General features: G+C 36.3%; 1 protein-coding gene across 2 annotated transcripts; it reads left to right on the forward strand.

The window, feature by feature from the left end:
• The first annotated feature begins 81 nt into the window (after window positions 1-81).
• Window positions 82-27,945, forward strand: GTF2E1 (general transcription factor IIE subunit 1). 2 transcript variants are annotated; one of them, XM_081301462.1, is made up of 5 exons: window positions 82-208; window positions 4,310-4,792; window positions 18,326-18,527; window positions 22,793-23,034; window positions 26,202-27,945. In XM_081301462.1, exons 2-5 carry the CDS (start codon window positions 4,345-4,347, stop codon window positions 26,630-26,632), a joined length of 1,323 nt encoding a protein of 440 aa, XP_081157588.1. In that variant the 5' UTR covers window positions 82-208; window positions 4,310-4,344; the 3' UTR covers window positions 26,633-27,945. The 2 variants fall into 2 exon arrangements, with proteins under 2 accessions (XP_081157588.1, XP_081157589.1); XM_081301463.1 differs by lacking the exon at window positions 82-208 and adding an exon at window positions 263-582.
• The last annotated feature ends 19 nt before the right edge of the window (window positions 27,946-27,964 follow it).

Below are 27,964 nucleotides of genomic sequence, written 5' to 3' on the forward strand. Positions count from 1 at the left end.
CAATTTCATTGGTCGGTCGCAGTGTGACTCTCTTGATTGAAGGCTAACCTATGCTGATAGGCTGGTCTGGTTAAAGGTAGCGAGTGGTTTCCTACGCTGGTCGCAGGAATGAGACGTTTTCTTTGTCGCACAGTGGCGTGGGCTTGTTTAAGCCGGTAGTTCAGGTGCTGAGGGAAGCTGTAGTGGGAGTGTTCGAGGATTCGCTTCGGTAAACCTAATTCCCTATTCCTTGTTCCCTGTGGCCCGGTGTCGTTTTTCACAGCTTCTCCTTTTCGCTCCGCTCTTAACTGTCCCCCTCTCCCTAGCCACCTTTTATCTTTAGTCTTCCAAAGAACCATTGACCCCGGAGCGGCCCGTTTGCGACCTCTGGTAGGACGGCTGTGGCTGCGCCGAGTGTGGCCCTGGACCCAACAGGAAGAGCCTGAGGGAATGTGGGGTCTCGGGGTCTCGCAGTGGGGAGGATTGAACACTACTGAACGCGGCTCGTGGAGGGCCGCGGGGTCCCGAGGTTTCCCGGTAGTGTGCCGCTTTACATGAAGGCGTGGCGCGTGCCATGAAATACAGTGACTGAGAAAACTGCAGGTATACGTGTGGAATCCAAGTTCTTCTGGAACTGAGCAGTAGTATGCTGGAATAATTTAGCTGGACGCCCTGCATTCATTCTTCTTTTATTCTCTACCCAGTCGGCATAATCTTTCACAGTCGCGAATTTGATCTAGTCATATCTTGCTTAAAACCATTCTAAGAAAAAGATAGTGAAGAGTCTGCCTTCTTTTGTGGAAGAAGTGAATCATGGGGAAGCTGGCAGGGTAGGCATGTGGGAAGAACACGTGCATAGCACTGAAAGTTTTATGTAAGCACTTGACTAGATGCTAGAAATTAATTGGTGAGCAAGATGAAGTCCCTGGACTTGGACATGGAGAAAGTACTAGAAGGGGAACAGCTATGGAAACATATGAAAGGAGGTCATTCTGTGCTACTGTAGAGAATCTGGGACGCCTCTGAGGAAATGTGACTCGAGAAGGATGTGACTTGAAGGACAGTTAGGAGAAAATGGTTTGGGCTTAGCTGTGGACACAAAGTGAACAATAGGTGCGAGTAGAGAAAGCCCGTGTGGCTCTTGCAGTCCTGAGTATGCCAGTGTGCTGGATATGAGGTTTACAAGGGTAGACGTGGAGCAGAGTGGTTTTTCAACTTTGTTTCTCCAGTTCCATGCCTGGGGCCTAATAGTCCATAAATGTGTGCATAATTAGGATATATGTGGGTCTGGACTGGGTAGGGAGGTAGTTGAAGCTGGGAAATGACTGATGAACTATGAAATAAGAAAAGGAAAGGAGGGCATTGAGAGCACACACTCAACTGTCTCCAGAGACCAAGCTTCTTCCCTGTCCAGACGTGTCAACTGCTGTTCAGCTTCAGCTTGTTCCTATGTGAGGACATGGTCAGACATGGTCTCCCCCCCCCCCCCCCCCACACACACACACATTTCCAGTTTTCCGGAGGAGCTGGAATTTGAAATTTATGTGAAGTCATGATTTTTAAAATGTTGACTAATTTTTTTGGACAACTAATTTAGAAAATGTTCATAACATTCTTTGGGTGAAACAATGTATATGGCTAATCTTTGCATTTCATAAGTAACTTAAATGCAGCGATTGAGTAAGGAGATTGAGCATTGAGTGGGGAAGGGGAAGTGGTGGAGGAGAGAAGATGGTGATCAGGAAGGAAGATTTCAAAATACAGAGATTTGAACAAGATGGCTCAGCTTGTTCTTGTTCCTGAGCTCTAATTTTATTTGTCAGGCTACTTGCTGGGCCATCATTAGAGTATTAGCATATGGTATTTTCTCAAAGGCATGCTACTAAAAGTGAATGCCTCGTTTTTTTTTCCAAACACTGGTTCAGGTGTTACCACTTGTCATTGTACTACTTTTCCTAGTTACAGTGACTCAAAGCAAAGAGCTGTTTAAGATTTTTCCTATTCTGTTTCCTAAGTACTGTTGGGTCCTTTTGCTTTTGGTTTTTTGGTTCTGTGATTAAATTACATTCATCTTGTCCTTGGAATTTTTTGCTTTCTTCCTGAGTTTCAGTTTTATTTCTACAGCTCCTTATACTTCCATAGTGCCTCCACCTTTATTTCAGATCATTCTTCATATTGCTCCAAGACTCAATTTTATAAATAAGGGATTTTATTATGAATGCCATACTTAAATCGAACTCCTCCTGCTAGTCCTGAAAGCAGAACACTTTATGTTAATTACTTTATTTAATTTATACATCATCTGTATGAAAAAGGCATTGTTAATCACTTTTTATATATGCAGAACTTAAGGCTGAGTATTTACTGAGGTCTGTTGGATTGCAGAGTCCTCACGACGCTCAGACGCTCAATTACTGTCATCTCTAGGACTTTGAGTGTTTGAGGCAAAGAAAACAGGCTAAATAAGTGGCACAGGTACCTCTCCATTGTGAAATGTGTGTTGGTAGGGTAAGTAGTTAGGGACTTTTGGTGTGTATTGCTTTTAAAATTAGTTTAGTGCCTAACCTGGCCCTCTCAGACCATTTGAAACAAAACTTCTGGGAGTGGGGTTCAGGATTGGTAGTCTTAAGATGCTCCCCAGATGATTCTACTTTACAACCTGGTTTGAGAATCATTGATCTAGTGTATGGGGTAGGGGAAAGGAGAAAACAGTAATAGAAAGCAATATTGGAAAATGAGTTATGTTGACATTTGTCTGCCATTCTTTGGTCTTTGGATGTTTCTGAAGCCATAATGTAGTCTGTCTATTGTAGAACATACAAAGCAACAAAAAAACAGAACTAAGTTTAAGTACAGTGTATATACCAAATTGGAAGGGAAAACACTGTGTCTAGGAAAATGCCATGGTTCTATTGCATTCTTAAGCCCTGGGAAGTGACCTGAAGGCCCTAGGACCACAGGTTTGGATTGAGATGTTACTTTCTTATTTTACCTTGTATATAGTTAGGCTTGAGATTCATCTAAAGTATATCTTTTATTGCAATTGTAAGAATCTTTTCCTTTGTTACGGTAGAGCCTTATGTTTTATCCCCAAAATGTGTGTGTATATTGGTTATTTAGGAATTTTTTAACAATATAGGATTGTGGCTATAAAAATATTATAAAAGGAATGTTAAGTCTGAAAGTATTGATAATAATTTCAAATAAAAGGTTCAGTTGAAACTAGTTTTAATAGCAGAATATTATTCTTTGATGATATAATTCAGTGGCATATCTCTGTCAGAAATTTCTCTACTCCATAAGGAAATTTCACCATATCTAAAATGTTGTGGATAATCTGGCTACTTTTAATTTGGAATGTATCAAATTGATATGGAAACTCTCCTTGCTAATAAGTCCCTACTACCACTACTTACATTCTCATTTATTAATCACAACATCCCCTTCTTGGAGAATAAATTGTCGCTTGAAATTGTTTAAAGGATTTGGTTATGCTCACACAGCTACCAAACACAGGATGTCTAGAGCGTAGGTTTTTTGACAGTATAAGTGTAAGAATGACATGCCAGCTTGGATTTTGAGAGGACAGCTTTCTGGGCCATGCCATGGACATTAGATCTATTTAGCTTCTCCTTTGACTTATAATGGATTCAGCATGTAGGGTATGTTGATCTGTTTTCCCTCCCCGTTTTATTCTTTTTTAAAGACTGGTGTTATTTACTTAACTGTCAGATTTAACTTTTCAGGTTGGTAAAGCTGTTTGGATCTAAGGGTTAATTTCTTTCAAATTTATAATAGTTAGATTTTTGTCAAAGATTTGTTGTGATTTTATTGTGAAAGCATGACTGAGTCAAACATCCTATAGTATTAGTAGAAAATTAAACTCAAGAAATAAAGACACTTTAAGTATGTGTTAACAGCTGGGTTTCTCAGGGGGTTTCCAAAGATCTATATCATTAAGAATTGTTAGTACCTCATTGAGCATTTTTGTGTTTCTTGTTCTGAAATAATGTGGATTTAATGTAATATATCATTGTTATGAATAACAAGTCACTCTTTATGAATCAAGAGCACTGTTGGCCATGAAAGTAAACATGTAGGAAATATGTCAAGCTTTTTAGCTATGATCTTGTGTACTCTGTTGAATCAAATCCTGTTCTTCCCTGTTAGATGCCTAGGTATTAGAAGCCTTTTAAGACAATGTTTGAGTACCTTTAGGCACTCCAAGAATAGTAGTAGGTACTGGCTAGCGGGTTGATTTTTCTACATTTAAAATGATTACCATGTCTTCTTCCCTACTAATCCTGTTTTGTTTTGTTTCTGAATTTAGTATATTTAAAGTTGAAGGTTGCTGCTAAACTAAAGATGGCAGACCCAGATGTCCTGACTGAGGTTCCAGCAGCATTGAAGAGGTTAGCCAAGTACGTGATTCGGGGGTTTTATGGCATTGAGCACGCTTTGGCCTTGGACATTTTGATCCGGAACCCCTGTGTGAAAGAGGAAGACATGCTGGAGTTGCTCAAGTTTGATCGGAAGCAACTTCGATCAGTTTTGAACAATTTAAAGGGAGACAAATTCATCAAATGCAGAATGAGGGTAGAGACTGCTGCAGATGGGAAAACCACTCGCCATAACTACTACTTTATCAATTATCGAACTCTTGTTAATGTGGTAAAATATAAGTTGGACCACATGAGAAGGAGGATTGAAACAGATGAGAGAGATTCCACCAACCGGGCTTCCTTCAAATGTCCAGTCTGTAGTAATACTTTCACAGACTTAGAAGCTAATCAACTCTTTGATCCAATGACAGGTGAGACTTATTCCAGATTATGAATCAATTAAAATATGTGCCCATTTTCTTTTAATTTCTCTAAATTTTAAACCAATCATACCTTATCAGAAAAGTGAATGGATTAATGTGACTCAGCATGCAAGTAGTTTTGCTATCCTGGTTGGCTGTCTGTAGTACTTTGAGAATCTTTTACAAAACCTTTCTCCTTCACAAGAGAGTACACTCATTCATGGGGTTTCCTGCCAATGACCCTTCTGCTTCTGCCCCCATCCCTACCCCTGACTTATAGTTGTGGCCTAAAGGATTAATTTTTTTTTATACCACTTTGAGGCTGTTCTGACAACTTTACTTTTGATTTCTTCTTTTAAAAAATATTTGAGCACTAACCAGTCACTGTGCATAGTTTTAACAAAATGTCTTTGAACATTTTGTTAGTGGAAGTATAAAGTGCTCTCAGGAGTACATAACAATGATGTATAATCTGGATTTGAGGAAAGCCACCATAAAAAGTTAACAGCTGAGAGCCAGATGAAATAAGAGGGGAGTCCTTTCCAAATTAATTAAAGGATAGATATTATTGTCTCAGTCACGTATTAATAAAACAGGGTTGGCAACAACATTAACTCACCTCATTTAATCCAACATTTGGTTTTAAGAATTTTTCTTAACACAATTTACAAAGCATGTATTTTCCAAAAATACAATGTATCTAGCATTATCATGAGAAGTTTTAACTTTATCATGCTGGATTATGGAGAGTTATTTTTAAACTAGAAAAGAGGCTAGTTTTAATAATTACTCCATGGATTGATTTTGTCTTATTTTCTAGAGATAAAAATATATATAAGGAGTCAGTGCTCTTAAATTATTCTTTTGTTATGTTGGAATTCAAGAGCATAGATTACTTTTTAGTTTAAATTTTTTTTACATTTTATAATTTATAACTACAGAGAAGTTTCTAATTTTAAACTTTTCATGTGAAACCTTTTGTTTTGAAAAATTACATATTTGTATATGTGTTTAATTTTCTAATATTTGTGTATGTTATGTATGGTTCATTCTAAAGAATTTAAAAACCTGAAATGGGAAATAATCCCACCATCAATTTAGGTTATTAGCAAATAAAACCAAAGAGAGCCTGTAACATTTATTTATTCTTATTGTGAGGTGTTTATTTTGGGTGAAAAATCATTTAAAGAATTCTCCTTGTCTGAACCTACTTATTTATACCCCGGGGGTGGGGGCTTAACTAGGAGAGATCTTGATTATAAGAAAAGATTAACTATCCTGGTATAATTGCTTGAGTATACTACAGAAGAAGGTTTTAGACTATATCTGGAGCTCTTTCAAAATAGACTAAACGAGTCTTGTGATTTTTGCCACTTACTCGAACATATTTCTTAAAAGAGCTCTGGGTTTTGGTTTTGTGATTCTCTGCAGATGTTGGTGTTACAGTGGTCCTGTCTTCATCACTCTTGACTGCAGTGGAAGGTGTTATCCAGTCCCTCAGAGAGGATAATCAGAAGTAATATGCTTCTACTGTATTTATTCATCATTTTGAGTCTCTTAATTTTATGAAACTTTCTAAAAGGAGGTGATTCCCCTATTTATATATCAGTTTTTAGGCAATTGATCCATGATGCTTTTTGAATTTTATCCAGGGTTAGTGTCTGAACAAAACTAGCTATAATCAGTTGCCTACAGAAGAGCTAGCCTAATATCTAAATATAGCCAGAGTTATATGAGTCAGTGAGTTGAGATAGGATAAAAAAGAGCTTGGAAACTTTACGAAAGAAAGCTACAACTGAGACAGGTATGTTGTGTCCAGTCTGAACAATGTATTTAACATGAGAGTTATGGTTAGCATGAAGTTAGAAAGGAGGAGGTGCAGGAAAGCAAGAAAAAGTCACTTAACCTTGATGTTACTCAGGGGAGGGTATCCTGACCATCTTGGATGCTATTATCCAATTAGCAGTTTTTCCCCTATATGAAGCTTGAGTTATCTTGATTGAAAATTTTATAAGTGACCTTTTTCTGAGAATATACTTGACCTTTGTTGAGTTCCCTTTCAGGACAAAATATGCTGCTTAGTTGATATATTAGGCCCCAGTCTACTTATCAGTTTTTTTTTTTGTTGTTGTTGTTGTTGTTGTTGTTGTTGTTTTTCTTTTACTAATACCTTCTCTTGAGCTATACATTCTCCTGAGAAATCTTTTGTCTTTTTCTCTTTGTTTGCTTCCTGTTTATTCAGTTTTTATTCTTTCTCTCTGCATTTATTTATCTAGGAAACATTTGGTGTATGTAGCAGGGGAGGAGGTAACTTCTCCTGTAATGTTTAAATACAGTCTGAATTGGTAGGCTGCAGTTTTCATTCTAACCTTAGTTTTGTACAAATGTATCTTATTTCCAGTTTGCTATAAAAAATTGATTTTTTAAAAAACCATATTTCTGACTAGATGATGGGGACAACTTTGGGCTCTTTCCCCATTTCTTTCTCCACAGTTCTTAGGTTGGATTATCTTTTATCTTAGCAATTGGGGGAACATTCAGGAATTAGACTGAAGATTTCTATTTCTCTGATAAGAAGTTCTGTCACTCGACAAAGAGCAGTGATTTCTTGAGGAGCACCTGAAAATTCTGGACCTGAGATCTGTGTCCAGCAAGGATCATTTTATCACCATTTATTCATGCATGGGCCAGTGTCTTCCTTTTTTAGTTAACAGCTTTTTCTCCCTACCCTATATTTCCTCTCCTAAAGATTGTAGATTTCCTCCATACTTGCCATTCAGATTTTGCATTTGGTGTTCCTGGGTTCAGCTCTGTAAATGTTTGATACTTGGTATGTATAATTTTTTTCATTATTTCATTAATACAGAATAGCTTAGTCTTTGCCTACTAGTCCATAGTTTCAGAAGCTTCATCGGAAAAAAGCAACTATTTTAGTACTGAAATATGGGTATTTATATAATCAAAACAGAGACAATAGGACACGAAATCCTTCAGATCAGCAATATAGCTTCTTGTGCTTCAAAAGTACATGTTTTAGATTTAGCAAGCTTTCTGACAATGTAAATAGACTTAGTATTTCTATTTTAGTTCAGCCATGGGTGATACATAGTTAGTGACACTTCTAAGTTAAGCTCAGCAGCATGTCTTACATTTTTTTTAGTTGTTAAGGTTAGATAATATGGAAATAGCTTTATGTTTTCCATTTTTATTTAAAAATATGCAAGCATAATATCAGAAAATTTTGTGAAGAGAAAAAATCACCCACAAAACTACTAGCCTTTTATGTATTACCTATAATTGTGATCATAGCCTAAAACAGTTTGTGTTCTCTTAGTTCTTTAATGTATCAAACTGTTTCTGTTTAGTGTTCAAAATATGTTTTAATAGTTGTATGATTTCCCCTGTTTTCCTTTGTACCCCTTCTGGGTACTTTGAGTTTATCTATTTTTTTCTGGTACCAATATAAGATATTTTGAATACCTTTGTACATATCGTATTTTATTTCTGCTTAAGTTTGCCATCTTAGGTCAGACCACTTTTCCTGTCATCATCTCCAAATATTTGGGACAGGAGATATCTTATAAGCAATATTTTCAATCCCTAAAATGCTAAAAGCAGAGACAAATACAAAAAGAAATCTAGGATCATTTGCTTAATTGCTGATTCCTCGGTCATCTCTGGAATCTTGCCCAGAATGAGTTAATTAGAAAATTATAGAAAAACTGAAAGCTGTAGATTTGGGTGGTGATGCTAAATGTGGAAGAGGTGAATATTAGAATAAGTTAAATGAATATATGAAAACAAGTTATGGAAAGATAGTAAGGAATATGTGCCTTCCCTCATCTACCCTTCTCTATCTCCCAAACCTTTAAGTCCGCTTCTTAAATTTTGCCACCGATGATCTTGAGAATTTGAGTGCTGCTTTTTTTTTTTAACTTTTGTGTTTTCTCTCTCTCTCTCTCTCTCTCTCTCTCTTTTGTATTTTGGTGCTGACATAAAAGAAGACTTTTTGTGAAGAGTTGCTTTTGCTTTTTAGTTTTGATACTGGCATACATGTTTAGTTGATGTTGTCTTTTGAATATTCACATCAAAACCAACTTTTTGCTTGTCTACTACATGTTGAGATGAATTTGATTTAAGACTAACTTAGAGAATTTATTGCAAGTGAGTATTCATCCAAGTACCCTCCTTGAATTTATCATTTGTTGCCCTGCCCCCAAGTGTAGTACATTTTTTTTCCTTTTATGATACATTTCAAGATCTAGGAATAATGTATGGCTAGACCAGTTTAACAGAACAGTAGCCAATTTCATTGATAAATTGAATTGCAGTGGCAGGGATTGGGAGTTATATTGTGCACATCAATAATACATTTGAAATCTTATGAATTTCACAAATTAAACCTTCTCTGTTCTTGTCCTTTATGCACACATGAATATTATTGCAGTGTTATGTGTTCTTTAGTGAATTCTTAAGGGATAATTTTTCAAAATTTTATTTTAGGTAAAATAATTATATGAATGTACAACTTTGTTGCTGTCTTGTATACTATTAGATAATAGCAATTTTTCTCCTTATATTTTTCCTTTGTCCAATTTAACTGAAGAAATTTGCTTTATGAAAATAAAGTTTGGGAATTAGAATAAAAGATGACTTTCTTAGACTTTAATTAGCATTTGACTAAATATTTTAACATATATCCTCTTGAATGTTCTGAGTTATAAAACTTGTAACAAAGGGCTTGAAATTCTGGCAGAGTAGCCTGGAAATAACTACATAACTTCTGCATAGTAAGAAGGAATTGAGTGCTTTGGAACTGTTCAAAATAATATTTATTGGGGTTGGAGATGTAGTTCAGTAGTAGAGTGCTTGCCTAATATGTATGAGGAAAGCACTTTGATCCCCAGGACCACAAAAACAAACAAAAATTGGTTTTCATTTCAAAAATATGTAAGTAACATATGAATATAAACTTATTTACATATGTGAAGTGGTAGGAAATAATGTATACTAAAATTACAAATCTAAGTTTTCCTTTCTGTGGCTCTTCTACTCAACCAGTCCCCATTCTTAACTACCTTTCTCAGTCTTAACTGTTAAGTTTTGTGGTCCTTCTTCCAGTACTTTTACCTTGCATACCTTTCTTCACCTTCTATTAAGCGCTTTTGAAATCTAACAAGGCAGTGGTTCTTAGTGAAATATTTTGTTATAACAGCTTATGGTTATTATATTTGGTCAACTTCTCACAGAATCAGTTTTTTTAGAACATTTATTACCTGGCATCCTTTTGCATAATCATTGTGTTCAGTGGACATGTCATTTCCAGAGGGCTTTTTTTGTTTTTGTTTTTGTTTTTGTTTTTAAAGCAGTGGCTTTAAGACAGTAAAATAATAGTATGTTGGGATTTCAGAGGCCTGTGTAAAATTAACTTCAGTTTGTTGTATACCATATATAGTTTTTGTCTACTCTAACTTCATACTACTCTAATTTGAAGCATAGTTAACATTTTAAAAGGATGGAGAAGCTTGGGTTGTTTTTAACTGCTTTTAGAGAATGATGGTAATCACTGAGTTAATTTGGAAGCCTTGGTTAGGACCTACAACCTCCATATGTAGTAGTTTTCATATAGAAAATATGCTCTGTTTAATTATGGCATCTTCAGAAACATACTCTGACATAATGGAGAATGATATTTTCAGTTTTAGACAGTCTTATTTTACCAAGCTCCCCACTTCACTACCAATATACATAATTTACAAAATATTCTAATGTAAGGTGGAAATAGTATCCAAATGTGTTTCCTAAAGTATTAGATAGCATTTTTATAGTGCAGTGAAATTAATCATATATGTTAATATTATGTCTTAAAGTTTATAGTTGTTTTTTTTTTTTTTTTTTTTTTTTTTTTTGAGTTGGGGTCTTACTGTGTGGCCCAGGCTGGTCTTGAGCTTCTGGGCTCAAGTGATTCTCCCATCCCAGCTTCCCAAGTGCTGGAACTATAAGCATGTGCCTGGCTTTTCGAGGGTTTTTTGGTAATCTTGTCTGGAAAAGTTTCCAAGCTACTATGTCTTGCTTCCTACTCTAAGGGAGTCTCCTTGTTTTCATTAGCCAGTTCTGTTTTTACCCTTGGTGCCCGTAGATTATTTGTTGCATTAGCCTTCTATTATTATTATTATTATTATTATTATTATTATTAGTTGTTCAAAACATTACATAGTTCTTTTATAAGGTCTCTTATCTAGTCCCCTCAACCTTACCACCTCCAAACTTAAGAGACTTTATTTCTACCACTCTCCCATGTTCATAGGAGCCATCTTATTTATGTCTTGCAAACATCAGGCATGTCTTTGCTTCTTGTCTTTTTGCATGCTCTTTTCCCAGATCTCTGCATGGCTTTCTGTGTTTTTTACTTTAAAATCTCCACTCATAATTTTTCCCCCATAATACTTATCAGTACCTAATGTTATTGTTTTGTCTTGACTGATTTCCACTAGAATGTACACTTCTGGAAAGGAGGTCAGAAGGTTGGCTAGACTTAGGAAAGCAGAATGTCAGAAAACTTGAGACTCCACTACTCACTGTTCTGGGATGAGGTCTCTGCAGCAATAGACATTTGATCCTTCCAATTTCCTTGGCCAGTCTTGAGGGCTTGGGCTGCAACTTGACTCTCCCCCTTGTGCATTGCAGCACTGCTTCATAACAAAGCATTGTCCTCTTAAAATTAGTTAATTAGCTGAGCGGTTGGGGTGGTCCACATGTGTTCAAGTCAGCCTCAACAATGGTGAGATGCTTAGCAACTCAGTGAGACCCTTTCTCTAAATAAAATACAAAGTAGGGCTGGGGACATGGCTCAGTGGTGGAGTGCCCCTGGGTTCAATCCCCAGTTCAAAAAAAAAAAAAAAAAAAAGAAAAGAAAGAAAGAAAAATTACTTCATTTTATTTTTGGTACTGGGGTTTGAACCCAGGGGTGCTTTACCATAGAAAGAATCAGTGAGCTACATACCCAGTCTTTTTTATTTTTTGATCCAGGGTTTTTGCTAAATTGCTTAAAAGTCTAAGTTGCTAAGGCTGGCCTTGGACTTGAAAACCCTTTGCCTTAGCCACCTGTATTGCTGAAATTACGGGAGCATGTCACTGTATCCAGCCAATTATTATTTTTATATTTGTAAGAATAAAATGTCTGAATAATATTCCAGTTACCTATAACATCTTTGACAGATCCTTGACTAATGTATTGTGGGCATTAACTTATAGCCTACTCATAGGATTTACAGTACTAATTAGGACTGTCTCAGAGAGTCATCTCATGAAGTTCCTATATATGAATTTCTTTCATATCCTTTTAAAAAAATCCTTTTTTCCTACCTTCCCCCCACCCCCATAATACTTAACAGCACCCCGTGTTTTTTTTTGTTTTGACTGATTCTCACTAAAATGTGAACTCTAGAAAAGCAGCTCAGAAGATTATTTAGGACTTGATGCTTAAGGTCTTCTACCCTCAGTCTCATTTTGTATCTGTTTTCTCAATTATAAATTTTCAAAGCACTTTCTTGCCAAACTAAGGATATACAGTTTTTTCACTTTGTCTTGTATTGTTTTATAATTAAAGTGACATTTGTTAAAATGAATAATGTACTAGAAGCAGTGAAGTTGAAGGCCTTGGTCAACACTATAGATGCCATTTCTACGTTTTCTCAATTTTGTTGATCTTTACTTGTTGTTGTTTTTCTCTTTTGTTACCTGTTCCCCTTACTTTTCATATTTGGGGAGAAAGTTAAGATGGACTAGAATTTTCTCCCTGCACTCTACTCCTCCCTCTCCCACCTCACAATTAGTTCTCCATCTCTTTCCTTCTGCTTTGGAGTGATAACTTTCTTGGAAGAGTCCTGAACCATAGAACAGGAGCATTTCTATAATACTGAATATATAACCATAACATAGTTTTAAAATGTATATTTGTAAAATGTCTTTTTTTTCTCTCTACTTTGAGTGCCTTTAATCTGCAACTGGATATATTTTGATCTTTCTGGAAAACATGATAGGTTAAGACTCAGCAAAGTAAATGCAGACATGTGAATTCTTCCTGTTCCATATTAAAACAAAACAACAACAACAAAAAGATGAGACCTGTAGTATATATATGGGAAAGGTTTGCTAAGTAGTTGCTGGCAAGGATGAGAGGAGGTTGGGAAAGGGATGTGTAATTCAGGATGGTAAATGAGTTTAGTGTTTTGAGTCAGACAAATTTGTATGTGAATCCAGGTTTAATGGATTTTGTTTTCAAGTTATGATCTGGCAAACTTCCCTTATATGTCAGACTTGTCTTTGATGAATACATGAAAATATTTGTATTTCTTTCTTTCTTTTTTTTTTTTTTTTTTTTTTTGTAGTTTGGAGTATAGATATCAAACAAATGTGTTATCCTTGCACTCATTTTTTCCCTCAATCCCATGATATGTCAGTCTTTGGCTTCAGAAGCTTAGTAGCTTTCATTTTCTCTCAGCTATTGCATCATCAAATATAGCTAACATATACTCCCTTATGTGGATTGGAGTCACTGTTTCTGGTTTTTGCCTTGATCTTATATGTGAGAAAAAATGGTACAGAGCACTGAGCTTCAATTCCAATTTCTTCTCTTGTTCTTGAGTAGTAAATTCTGTATGTACATCTTAGCATAGAATAGTTTAGTTACAAGAAGATTTGGAATATTTATCATTTTGATTACTTAACAGTAATTCTCCTTCAAGCGTGTGCATCAGAATTCTTTGTGATACTTCAAATTTATTTTCCTGGGCCCTGCTCAGACCAATTGAATCGGTATATTTGGAACAGGGCCTAAGTATTAATTCCACTATGATGAATTAATGTATGTAAATATGTTCTTCAGTGGCTTTCCTATTACTGAGGAATGAAGTCAAAATGAAGCATAGCATTCAAGACCCATTTATGATCACCTAATTTCTTATAAATTTTGTTTTTTGCCATTCTCTCTGGTAACTATATTTTCACTATTGAAATTTCAGTATAGTATAATTTTTCAACCACCTACTTGGTGATCTCTATTAGTACCTATCTTTAAACAATCAACTTAAATCCCATATGGATGTGATTTTTTAAATTATTTTTTAATTCAGCAGGTATTTGAGAGCTGTATTCAACCTTATTTTATATAATTTATTTTTGACTCTCACATGGATTATGTTTTGTTTCTGTTGAAGAGAAGAGCCTTAGAAGAGTTAGAGTATAATCTAAGATAGTGTGACATCTAAACCCTCTCTAACCAAATTCAGTACTAACCTTTGTTACTAAAGCTGGTTTTCATTCTTGTTGACTTTGAAAAGTTAGGACCATACCATTTCCTTTAAACATATTCTGCCCCTCTGGTGATACTGTTTCTGTTTCTCAAGGATTCCATTTTCTTGGGCTTATACCTTGACAACCTATTCTTACTCTCCCCATTCTCTTTGAATACTCTGATCTACCTTGGCATCAGTTATCATCTCTATGTTCTCATATCTAAATTTCTAGTCTAAACTCCCCTTTTAGAAACTCTAAGCAGTTGTAAAGTGGGAATCTAACACACCTATTTCAATGGCCAGTGTATAACATGGATTCAGAAATTTAAAGCACCTTGATATCTGTTGCCTGCAAAAAGAAAAGAACTTTCTTTTTCTCTTTATCCTGGTAAGTGGTGTTCTTGTGCAGTTGATGATGCTACAATCTTTATGTTGATGACTTTTAGTCAGAATCATGCTATATGCACCTAGAGCAACCAAAGTTATGTTTTTGGATGCTTTCTGCAGCAAGAGTAGTCACGACCCATGGGGAGCTAGAGTGTCTCAGTAAGATGGCACTGGACAAACTTAGAGAATTTGGGCTTTTGTTGAGTAGTTTGCTGGAGGAGTCTAGAAAGTGGTGGGGTTTGCTCTAGACTAGGTGCTATCAAGAAGTGGGGAAATTCTATAATTTGGTACCTTAATAAGTCTTCCCTGCTAGGTGCAAGGAATAGGACAAAGCTAAAACTGAAATTGGTAAAGAGGTTCGTTGGGCATTCCCCCCACCAGTGGTTTGTACAAAGTCCTTGCCTTGGACTTCACCGTGGTTTGTTTTGCCTCACTTCATCATGGTTACACAGGATCTTATTGGATATTAGTGAGCTGTGAGTCTAGTTGTGAAGGGCTGCTTTTCTCTTTTTTTCTTTTTAACTTATTTGGGATAGACATGGAAAATTATGTAGCATTTAGATAGTAGGAAGTCTCCTATTTTTTTAACTTATTTGGGATAGACATGAAAAATTATGTAGTATTTAGATAGTAGGAAGATAGAGAATGTTTTAGACAAGGGTGTGTAAACAAGGAATTGATAGGCTATTGGCCACTAGGGCAGGTCAATAAAGAAACTTATTTCACTAGGAATATATCGGTGGAATCTAGTGTTCCATCAAAGCATAAATGCATAGTTTGTTTATTCTGTATCTGGGCTAGAGAGGGTAGGTATGAGGTTATATGTCAATCACATATGGAGCCTTTTAAAGCTGAATGTTTGATTACTAATTATGTGCCAGGCACTGTGTAAGTCAGCTTTACATCACTGACAAGAACAACTTAGAAGAGGAAAAGTTTATTTTGGCTGAGTTTCAGAGGTTCAGTCCATGGTCAGCCTACTCCATTGCTGTGAGCCTGAGGGGAGGCAGAACATCATGATGAAAAGCATGGCAGAGGAAAGCTGCTCAGCTCGTGGTGGCCAGGAAACAGAGCAGAGTGCAAAGCAGCCATGGACAAAAATCTCAAGGCATGCTTCTAATAACTTACTTCCTCCAGCCATACTCTACCTGCATGTAGTTACTACTCTGTGCAGTGTCCTTTCAAATTATCAATCCATCAAATGGATTAGTCGACTGATTAGATCACAGTTTATGATCTAATCATTTCACATCAGATCCTTCTTGCATTGTTTATCACATGAGATTTTAGCGGGACACCTCATATCCAAACCATAACAGGCACTAATTACTTATCTGATATGTTTTAATCCCTCTGGTAGGTTGAGTTAGAAAGGATGGATGATTCTTATGTAGAATAAACTGGAAACCCAAGTGCAGTGCTAGTTGTGTAGACTGTTAGATTACACTTATGTGCTTGAGTTTTAACATAACAGTTTGGGCTGATTTAATTCCTACCCTTCCTCCCATCTAGTATTTTATTTGTATGATCTTGAGCAAATTACTGAGCCCCTTAGAACTACTATATTTTATAGATTTCTTTCTTTCTTTGTTCCAGGGATTGAACCCAGTAGCGCTTAACCACTTAGCCACATCCTCTGCCTTTTTAATAATTTATTTAGAGACAGGGTCTCACTAAACTGTTCAGGGTTTCACTAAATTGCTGAGGCTGGTTTTGAAATTTCAATCCTTCTGCCTCAGCCTCCTGAGTTGCTGTGATTACAGGTGTTCATCACTAACCCAGCTTATTTTATAGATTTAAATGGGCAATAATAATACAAAATCCAGAGGGTTGGTAGTATCTGACACTTCATAAAATCTTAACATGAAATAATTGCTGTTTTTTTCTTCTATTAGCTATGTGACTTTTTTTTTTTATTGTTGGTTGTTCAAAACATTACATAGTTCTTAATATACCATATTTCACAGATTGATTCAAGTGGGTTATGAACTCCCATTTTTACCCCGTATACAGATTGCTGTGTCACATCAGTTACATTTCCATTGATTTACAAATTGCCTTTCTAGTGACTGATATATTCTGCTGTCTATCCCATTCTCCACTATCCCCGCTCCCCTCCCCTCCCCTCCCCTCCCCTCCCCTCCCCTCCCCTCCCCTCCCCTCCCCTCCCCTTCTCTCTCTCCACCCCCTCTACTATAAATCGTTTCTTCCACTTATATAATTTTTCTCCTACCCCTCCTTTCCTCTTATATGTAATTGTGTATAACCCTGATGCTCACCTTCCAATTCCATGCAATTTCCCTTCTCTCTCCCTTTCCCTCCCGCCTATCATCCCTGTTTAATGTTAATCTTCTTCTCAAGCTCTTCGTCTCTACCCTGCCCTTGGTTACTCCCCTTATATCAAAGAAGACATTTGGCATTTGTTTTTTAAGGATTGGCTAGCTTCGCTTAGCATAATCTGCTCTAATGCCATCCATTTCCCTCCATATTCTATGATTTTGTCATTTCTTATTGCAGAGTAATACTCCATTGTGTATAAATGCCACATTTTTAATCCATTCATCTATTGAAGGGCTTAGGTTGGTTCCACAATCTTGCTATCGTGAATTGTGCTGCTATGAACATCGATGTAGCAGTGTCCCTGTAGCATGCTCTTGTTAGGTCTTTAGGGAATAGACCGAGAAGGGGAATAGCTGGGTCAAATGGTGGTTCCATTCCCAGCTTTCCAAGAAATCTCCATACTGCTTTCCAAATTGGCTGCACCAATTTGCAGTCCCACCAACAATGAACAAGTGTACCCATTTCCCGACTTTTGGCAAATCCCAAATTCCTAAAAGACTGAGTTCTCATATCACTTCCCAGGATTCGTATCCTTCTTGCATTGTTTATCACATGAGATTTTAGTGGGACTCCTCATATCCAAACCGTAACAGGCACTAATAGAAGGATCAAAAGTAATATGTGGAAGCATTTTTGAAACAAAGCACTGTACAAATAAATTAATTTTCTTGACAGATAGATGATGGTGGTTGGTTATGAGGTTGGGGCCAAACTTTGTAAGATCCTGAATTTGGGATGAGAAATTTTAGACTTTATGCTGTGTACATTAGAAATCCAGCAATCAAATACTTTAAAGCAAGAGGATAAGATGATAAAGGTGGTGGCATAGGAAACTTGGAATTAGAAAGGGAGAACTTAGAGGCCATACGAGTAAATGGTGGCCTAGATTTGAATAATGACAGTAGATGTGAAAAATCTAGGACATTCCTAAGGAATTACTGAAGTTTAGTTCTAAGTTGGATATGAGGAATATAGAAATAAGAGATTTCTTGAATTTTAATTTTGGAAATTTTAATTTATATCTAAATTTGTTTAGGTATAAATGGTTAATAAGTTTGAAGGAATAACCATGTGGTGATGTACAAGATGATCAGAAGCTTTTAGTTTTAGGTATTTTATTGGCTTTCTGTATGATGTAGACCCATATGATGTGAAAAGGAAGTTGTTGAGAAAGGGTACAAGTAGAGTGGTAAGCTGTAAAGAATTTGGTTTTAAGTTAAAATATATGTAAATATCTTAGAAACGTGATTAAAAACCATTGTGGTTGAAATTACTTTGAAATGCATGAAAAGTGATAGACACATAGGGAGATGAGTAGATATGTAATAAATGTAGCAAAATGTTAATTGTAGAATGTAGAAGGTGAGTATATGGGTGTTCACTGTAAAATTCATTCAGCTGTTCTGCATATTTGAAAGTCTTACTAAAATGCTGAGGGAGAAGTGGAGATAAATTGTTTGCTAAAGGCTCTTCTGAAGCAGTTTACCTCTCTGACCTGAAAGTTTTGTTTTCTCTGTAGGAACTTTCCGCTGTACTTTTTGCCATACAGAGGTAGAAGAGGATGAATCAGCAATGCCCAAAAAAGATGCTCGCACACTTTTGGCAAGATTTAATGAACAAATTGAGCCCATTTATGAATTGCTTCGGGAGACAGAGGATGTGAACTTGGCATATGAAATACTTGAGCCAGAACCCACAGAAATCCCCGCCCTGAAACAAAGGTGAGTGGAGGCCCTGTGCCCTCACCAAGGACCCTTAAACTTGCACTTATTTAACTTTGGAGAGCAAGAGTGGGTAAGTAATTTATCAGGAAACTAATGGCTACAATTTTACATAAGCTTTCCTTATGATGTAGACCCAAGTATGTAATATGTGAAAAGGCAGTTGTTGGGAAAGGGTACAATTAAGCTCTTGTACACTTGTGCTTATAATGAAATTTGTTTGTATTGAATGCAGAACAGTGTGGACCTTAGGCAAAAATCTTTAAATATTTCAGGTTTGACCTCAGCTACTCACTCTGCTCAGGCCTGCAGTAACTCAGCCAGTTGTTAGCTAATCCTAAATTAGTTGTGCCTCTTGGGGATATTTGAATTTTCCTAGACTGATTTTGAAGACTGAAATTCTTCCATATAGCATTTTCTTTTTGTTGTTGTTGTTTTTAAGACATTTTAGCTACACATTTCTTGCTTTCCTTAGTTTTAAATGTAATTTCCTTGAAAGTATAGTTGAGTGTTACCTAGGGGTTAATACTTTGACAATAGCTCCCCATTTTTTTCGTTGTGCACTAATGTCTGAATTGCAGAGTCAGCCTTTGTTCTACTATAAAAAGTGGTTATATTCTTTTTTGAAAAAGCATAAACAAGAACTGGGGTCAGTGAGTATTCTACTGCTTTGTGCTTTTCCTCTCTTCCCAGTATCAAGATAAATTTTTATCCACCTACTCGATGTAGAGCTTAACAAGTTCTGGTTGTACAGCTTTTAGGAATACTCTTAGTATTTTATTCCTTCTGGTCATGATGTTACAGGATAGAGGTTCCTGAGTTTCATTTGGGTGGTTAAAAAAATATATTCAGTTTTCCAGAGAAAGTTTTGCATCTCTACCAGTTATTGTGAATTTTCTAATCTGAGACCATACATCAGGATGGCCTTTGCCTATGATAACAGAAATCCAACTAGAAATAGATTGAACAGTACAAAAATTTGTCTTGCATGACCAGAATCCCTGAGGCAGTACAGTTCAAAATTGGTTGATTTCACAGCTCAATTACATCCTAAAGGATCTTAGCATGCTGGTTGTCTTCTTGGAAGCTAGCCTATGGTGACCTGTCTTTCTAGAGTATCACACTGTTTAAATTTCTATAACAGAATACTGAAAACAAAACTCTTAACACAGTCTTTTGTTAACATTTATGTTAAATACTTTGTTCTTTCTTTCTAGCTTTCTTATTTTTTTCTCTATTTAAAGTATTACTTATACCTTCATGAGATAGTTTTCAGAGTTAACACTAAAGGAGGAGCATATATGAAAATTATGTGTTCCTGAGTATGTATAAAGAAACCAGGCCCAGTGGCTCATATCTATATTCCCAACTAAGACTGAGTGTGTAACTCAGTGGTAGAGTGCCCCTGGGTTCAATTCCCAGTTCTGCAAGGAAAAACAGAAACAGAATAGACTGAGAAAGAGTGGTCAAATCATCTGAGAAGGAAAGATAACTTTGTCTCAGGTAGGGTTACCTAGCAAAGCTCAATAGACCCATTTTTGGGGTAGACTGGTATAGAGAACAGGCTCAGCATAACAGAGTAAAGGTGTTGGCTGAGGATAGAAGAGGTTTGAAAAGATTCAGGGAGACAAATGGGTGAGGGAGGAGAGACTCGGAATGTAGAGTAAGCACAAAAACACAAACAGATCAGGCCAAGAAAAAGTAATGCTAAGGGAAACCAAAATTCAAAAAGCCAACACACCAAAATAAGCAGAGTCAGATTACATAGCCTTTAAGAAGACACTATTGAATAGGTAAAAAACAGAACAAATATGACTAGGGACTGGGGCTGGGGCTGTAGCTCAGTGGCAGATTGCTTGCCTAGCATGTGTGGGGCACTGGGTTTGACCCTTACCACCATATAAAAATAAAACAAATAGGACATTTTGTCCATCTATAACTACAAAAAAAAAAATTTTTAAAAATGACTAGGGACAGATATGGTTCAATTGAGATAAACAGTTAATAGTACAAAAAGTAATATCACATGCATTCAGAAAGAAGTAGAAGATAGAAACCAGTTACTTACAACTGTTGCATGAAACCTCAGAATACAGCAAACAAATAGATGAATCAGATATATTTGGAAAGACTCAGAGTTGGGAGAACAAGCAACTGCTAGAATGTGGGCAACAGGAAGCAGATAGGAAGGAGGCAAAACAAGTGACTGAGACATGGAACAGATACAGTAGGTGCCAGAAAGAAAAGACTGTGGTAAAAGAGGTTTACAAAGTACAACTAGAGTAATGAAAAGAATGCAGAAGGTAGAAGAGGCAGAAGCTGGAAAGTATGAATTATATGATGGGGTCAGGATGGACTGAACAACTGGAAAGTGGGTATTTGATTGCAAAAGTTTCACTGGATCTGTAAGTATCCAGAGTCAGGACAGAAAGAATGGGACAAGTCCAAGTGTACCTCTTGAAGAAGGTCAGATACAGTGTTGCAAAAGAGATGTAACAGGCTAGTCAGATACATGGACAGAGATGAAACCTCAACTAAGCACAAGACAGAAAGCCTGAGTAGATATGAAGTGGGCCCAGAAAGAAATGTAGATCAATGTAGTTCCAGAACAGACAAGGGCCTAAAATGAAGGAAAAATAAGAAATGGCTTATGAGGATAGAAGACAAAGGATTGATTATCATCAGAACAAGAGTCTTTACACATAAAGTAGTCCAGGTTCCAAGGAAAAGACTCAGAGAATCAAGGAAAAACATGAGGCTGGAGCTGGAGCTGGGCTCTGTGGAAGCGCACTTGCCTGGCATGTGTGAGGCACTGGGTTCGATTCTCAGCACCACATATAAATAAATGAAATGAGCGTCTATCAACAACTAAAAAAAAAAAAAAAAAAAATGAGGCCAAGAAATTCAGTCAGTGAACACTGAAAAGAAGATAGCAAAAGGTATAGATAGAGTCAGTAGTTAGTTCAAGAAACTTGAAGTTTGCCTGGCGCTGTGGTGCATACCTATAATCCCAGCAACTCAGAAGGCTGAAACAAGACGACTGCAAATTTGAGGCCACCCTTAACAACACCCTGTCTCAAAATGAAAAGGGCTGGGAATGTGGCTCAGTGTTAAAAGAGTCCCTAGATTAAATACATAGTAAATACCTCCCACTTACCCCCCCCCTCCAAAAAAAAAAAAGAAAGGAAACTGAATGTTTAAAGAATGAATACAGTTATAGCTATCTAAACAGCAAGGGGGTGCTGAGGATGTCCCTCAGGGTACAATGCCAGCATGTAGGAGTTCTGCATTCAATCCCCACTACTGCAGTAGCTACATAGATAGAGAGGAAGGAGAAGGGGGAGTCCTGCATAAAAATTGATGCCAAAAAAAAAAAAAAACAGTAGTAGTTGACAGAAAGACAAGGTTTGAGCTCAAATACAGAATCAAGTATAGTCAAAAGAATTTGGAATAGGTTGCAAGAAGTAAGGAAAGCAGGAAATAGCCAAAAGACAGAAAACTTGACTAACTCAGAAATGGGGGAACACAAGTGACCAGAGAAAAAGATGAGGAATGATCATACTTACATTAACAGACAAAGGTCAGAGGGAAGTAGAGGTAAAGAGCAAACAATAGACAGAAAAATAGAACATAGTCCCTGTTGGGTAGAAACAGCAGTTGAGGACCTATACAAAGAGACAGCATTAGGTATGGAAATAGAACAATTCAACTTGATAGAAAATAGGCTGGTCTTTGCAGAGGGATATGTCATACTTTGTGAGTTGTAGAAGGAGAATTTAATTCTGAGTTGAGGTTTCACTCTATAGAATAATTTTCTAATGACCTCTGTGGTCAGCACTCAAAATCATTTTGGATTATTCTGGGTTGAGCTAAGAAAATATATTTTAAATTCCAACATATTTTGTTTTTAAAATGAAAGATGTTACTGGGAAAGTTTTTAATTTTAATTTTTTAAAATCTTTTAGTGAATTATGTCACCATTATTCCTGCCTTCCCCTAAGTAGATTTATTGAACCATCTTAATCTATAAAACCATAGTCATTGACACACCATAGGATTTGGTGTTTAAGGAACTTAAAAATAAATATGATGTCTTGTTCTAATCCATGCAGCTTTCTCCTTGAGTTACAGAAGAGATTCCTGAGAATTATTAAAGCTGAAAAGCATTTATTCATAAGAATTTAGTGACCATCTCCAGCTATTCTTCTTTTCCAACACTGAGACTTAAGTTTTCTTCTTTTGTATTTTCCTCTAATCTTATATAGCAAGGACCGTTCAGCAACTCCTGCTGGAGCTGCTGGATTGGCAGGTGGGCACCACCGAGAAGCATGGACTACTAAAGGCCCCTCCTACGAAGACCTATACACTCAGAATGTTGTAATTAACATGGAAGATCAAGATGATGTTCATCGCACATCGCTGGAGGGCAAATCTGCCAAGGAGAGACCTATTTGGTTGAGAGAGAGTACTGTCCAAGGGGCCTATAGTTCTGAAGAGATGAAGGAAGGTAAGAGTCTATGTCTTGGGTTCAGTAGAAAATGAATTTAACTTAGTGGCAGATACCTGGAAAATTCACTGTACTTGTTTTACAAATTCATCTCTCCTTTAATCTTCTACTACCCTAATTTATATGTATTTTTATTTTTTTGAATTGAAAGCCATAACTGTACACTAGTACAAATATTTTAATATTATTTCCTCTAAAATACCAAGGTGTTTGTGCTATTTGAAATATATACAAAAATGTCACATATGTAAAGAATTGAATATCTCACAGTCCAATGTTGATAAAAATTTATTCTAGAATATTTTGGAAATCTTCATGAGCCAGAAAGGGTTGAGAATTGCATAATAATCTTCACAAGTTTGAGAACTACAAAATTTTGCTTTCTAAGTTTGGGTCTAGGGTACTGGATTCAAGAATGTGATATAGAAAATGGGAGGATCTAAGACTGGACACAAATACTACTCAAAAACTGGAAAACAGGTGGCAGGAAGTCTCTGTACCTCTGGTTATATCTCATCAATACCTATTCCCAGGTTATTTATTGTTGTTAGCATATCACCTGAGAATGGTTCTTTAGTGGTGAAGAATCATCAGTAACTGAAAGTCACTTGATGTTAGCCTTTCCCCTAACCTCTTTTCCTTTTAAAAATGAACATTTAGTATACTGTATGTTCTAGGGATTGTAAAAGTACTATGGAGTTTTGGGTAGTACCTCTAGTGTGATTCTCTTTGATATTTTAACTCCAGTTAGAAAGAAGTTTTCCTTGACCTCCATACTTTTTACTCTTCCCTCCTCACTAACTAGTTTGCGTGTTCAGTTATTTTGATTTAGGATGTTCTAGATTATATAGCAGTTAGACTGTCACTTTCATGATGTAGAACAGACTTAACTGGTGCATGTATGAAGTGAGTTCTGCTTATTCTATACTTAAGTTTTCTTTAAACTTTCAAGTCATGTTGGTATCTTTTCAAGTGTTACAGACTTCAATCATGTCCTCTTTACTGTACTGAAAGTTCTAATTCCTTTCTATTCTACTTTCCTTACAAGTAGTCTTGTTGCCCAGAGCCATCTCCGCCCATAGTTATTTTACTTTGTTTTTTTCATACCATTTTCATCCTAATATACTTGAGATGTAGTGACCAGATACATGTTATAGATTAATATTAATACATAGATTAAATCATTAATGATTTCAGTTTTATTTCCCATATTTTTCTGATTTTTACCTGACATTTTGGTTGCTGCTTTGGTTATGGAAATATCATAATAGATGAGTAACTTCAGAAACATGTTCAGGTACCTTTTAGAATGCTCTCTTGTATTTTACAGCTTGGATCATGTCTTCAATATATTTTAGATTATTTTTCTGTAGACAACATTTCTTTTGCATTTTTCTGTATAAAAGAGATCTGCTGCCTTTCTGCTCACTTACACAGTCTTTGGCTTTTCCTATATTTTTTGTTGTAGCTTGGCTTTTAAGCCCAGAATTGTTTATTGTCATCAGTGATCTTAGTTGTTTTATAGTATATATCTTAGTAATTTATAACTGTTAAATAAGACTGTTTTACTTTACTTTCATTTATCCTTGCTTTTTTCTGTCTTTATCTATAAAAAAAAAAAATTCCTTTCTTCTCCAAACCACTTTGTTAGAAATCTCTTAGATATGACTTCATTTACTTTATGAAACTAATGTTTTTCTGCTAATTTCATATTTACTTTAAACATAAATTAAAACACTGTGGTGGTAACTATTTGAAACATTCTTTTCTTAGCAGTTTTCCCGTAGATACTTAAATGCATTCCTTGCTGTTTTCTGTTGAAATACCACACTGGCAAAAAAGATCACTGGGAGAGAGATTCTAACTTTGACAATGTTTTGAAGTGGTTAAGCTTGACTTACTTTCTTTTCTTTTCTCTCTGTCTCTCTGTCTCTCTCTCTCTCTCTCTCTCTCTCTCTCTCTCTCTGGGAATTGAACCCAGTGCTACTTTACCACTGAGCTACAGCCTCTTTTTATTTTTTAGTTTGAGATAAGATCTCACTAAGTTATTGAGGGTGGCCTAAGTGCCAGGTTCATTCTAAGTACTTCACATTAACTTAATTGCCACAATAATTCAGTGAAGTAAATATTATTACTTTTTTCCCTTCAGGTATTGAGGAAAGTGAAGCAGGGAGAGTTGATATGAGTTGGCCAAAAATCATACAGCTAATAAATTGTTAGTATTTGAATCAGGAATCAGGTTCCATTCAATACTTTTAATCCTCTTATATATTTAAATAATATGTTTGGTATTATCAGAATGCAAAGTACAAATATCTTTCTTAAATTTTTCATCTACATTATATCAGTCAAAGTGTACATACAAAATAGTAGATCTGTGATGAGAGGATATTTATTCCTCAAATCAGATACCTATTATTTATGATGTTAGAAAATAAGTGCTTTGGGAGAAAATAGAGCTTTCATAAAGCAGCATTTAAGTTAAAAACATGGAAGATGTAAGGGAGTCGTTGTATGAATACCTAGAGGAAAGCTATTCCAGGCAAGAGGGAGCAGGCGTTACAATACCCTGAGGTAGAGGTATGCCTGTATATGCCAGGAATACCAGGGAGGCCACCGTAGCTGGCACAGAATGAGTAAGAGGAAGAAGAGGTAAGAGGTAGGTGGTCAGGTGGTGTTCCAGATGGTGTAGGACCTCATGGGTCATTGCAAGGCCTTTGGCATTTACTCTGAGCAAGGTGAGAAGCCATGTTTTGATATCCTGTTATGCCAGCTACTGTACTTGGTTCTTCATAGACATTATTTTTATCCATTGTCTTAGAAGGTAGATTCTTTTATCATCCTATTTTACAGAAAAGATATTGAACTTCAGAGGTTAAATAACTTGCTCAAGGTGATACAGCTTGCATATGGAAGAACCAGTATTCAAATCCATTGTATATTACTCATAAAATCTGTGTACTTGGCCATTATACTACTTAAGCTGCAGTTTGCGAGAAACATTTTGAATACTCTGTGGATAGTAACTCAAGAAATGAAACTGGTTAAGTCTGTGGTATTATATTATTATCTATTTAAATATAACACATTAAAATATGTATTTCATTAGCTGTAAAGGATTTCTTTTTATATTTAAGGATGTTAACTTTCTGGGTTTTTACCCCCAGGTGGCATAGACATGGACGCATTTCAGGAGCGTGAGGAAGGCCGTGCAGGGCCTGATGATAATGAGGAGGTCATGCGAGCACTCCTCATTCATGAGAAAAAGACTCCCTCTGCCACAGCTGGCTCAGTGGGGGCAGCTGCTCCTGTGTCTGCTGCCAATGGCAGTGACTCAGAGAGTGAAACCAGTGAGTCTGATGATGACTCTCCACCTCGTCAATCAGCCGCTGTGGCCACACACCGTCGGGAAGAGGATGAGGAAGATGAAGATGAGTTTGAGGAAGTAGCAGATGACCCCATTGTCATGGTGGCTGGCCGTCCTTTCTCTTACAGTGAAGTGAGCCAGCGGCCAGAGCTGGTGGCCCAGATGACACCAGAAGAGAAGGAAGCATACATAGCAATGGGACAGCGCATGTTTGAGGACCTCTTTGAGTGATCTTTCCCTACCTTTTCCTCCTTTCTGTAATGCTCACTGCAAAAAGAAATTCCCCACCCTGGAAGAAAAGTGTTTCAGAGTCTTTCTGTCCCTGTTGATGTTAAGCAACTGTTAATGTTGCACAAAGAATAACAGAAACAAAAGTTCAATTTTTATGCCAGAAACTTCTCAGAAAGGTAGGTTGGCTGTAAGCATTCCCTTCCCTGCTATTACTACAGTATTAATATTTTACTGTATTCCTTCTCTAATTTTTTTCCTTTCCTTTGAAAGACATTTTTCTCCCTTTGAAATGAGTAAGGAAAGCTCATAAATTCATCTTACCTGCCTTCAGAAGCCTACTACAATAAATTACAATAATTTACTGATGACATCTTTTTACCTATTCTGACCAAATTTATTCCAAACAATTCCTTTTATTGCTGCCAATCAGAGCAGATTGCTAGTAGACAAACCACTGATGAGGGGAAACATATCAAAACTTCTTATTTCCCCCCAAATAAGGTTGGGGTCAAGATGTAAGGAGAGGTGAGGGAGTGTGTGTGTGCAGAAGAGGGAAAGATGTGCTTGAATCTTGTGTAATTAATGTCTGATCTGGAATTCATGTCTTTAGAATTGACCACACTGGTAGATTTTTTTGTTTTGCTTAATGCCTTTTGGTTTGGATTTTGGGTGATAGAATACAGTATGCTTGTTAAGAAATTAGAAAAAAAACATGGACAAAGGACAAAAACTTCACATAAAGGGTTGAAGAGTGAAGGGTATTGGGAACAGTGCCTTAGAACTGCCTGAGTTTGTTATGATTTGAAAATCATTTATACAAAATCAAGACTGGTCCCATTTTTTTCATTCTATAGGCCTCTTGCCACTGCTGTAAGAAGTTCATTCCCCCAGAAATAAACATGGAATAATTGTTTATTCTCTCACACACATTCTCTCCCTCTTTGTAAACATCCTTGAAGACTTTGTCTTGCTTTTGATTCTTGTCAGATATGGAATTTTTAGAGTGCATTCAGTATATTGCTGAGCGTTACAACCTTAAGAAACATAGTTTATTTGGGTTCTGATATGTAGCATGGCATTATTCCTGAAGGCAGAACTTGAAAATAAAGGACTTTCATATAAGGATCTATAACAATTGTATTTTTTGTAATATTTTTCCTTGCATTGTAATTTTTAAGTATTTATCATTTTATAATCCATGTGTGAAATTAAATCAGCATTTTAGAATATCTGAGCCTTGTATGAAGTGATCTTTCATTTACCTGAGTTGTATTAATGACTGAATATTGACAATAAACCTATTTTATACTAACTGGAATTTGTTATTTTCTA

This window comes from Spermophilus citellus (genome assembly GCF_964194105.1).
Source record: "Spermophilus citellus genome assembly, chromosome: 7".
In the NCBI taxonomy this organism is placed as follows: Eukaryota; Metazoa; Chordata; class Mammalia; order Rodentia; family Sciuridae; genus Spermophilus; species Spermophilus citellus.

Bases quoted from the DNA above. Each gene is read 5' to 3' on its own strand.
- GTF2E1 (XM_081301462.1), top strand. From the start codon at position 4,345: ATGGCAGACCCAGATGTCCTGACTGAGGTTCCAGCAGCATTGAAGAGG. The intron at 4,793-18,325 runs GTGAGACTTATT...TTTTCTCTGTAG, and splicing joins ACTCTTTGATCCAATGACAG to GAACTTTCCGCTGTACTTTT. The intron at 23,035-26,201 runs GTAAGAGTCTAT...TTTTACCCCCAG, and splicing joins TTCTGAAGAGATGAAGGAAG to GTGGCATAGACATGGACGCA.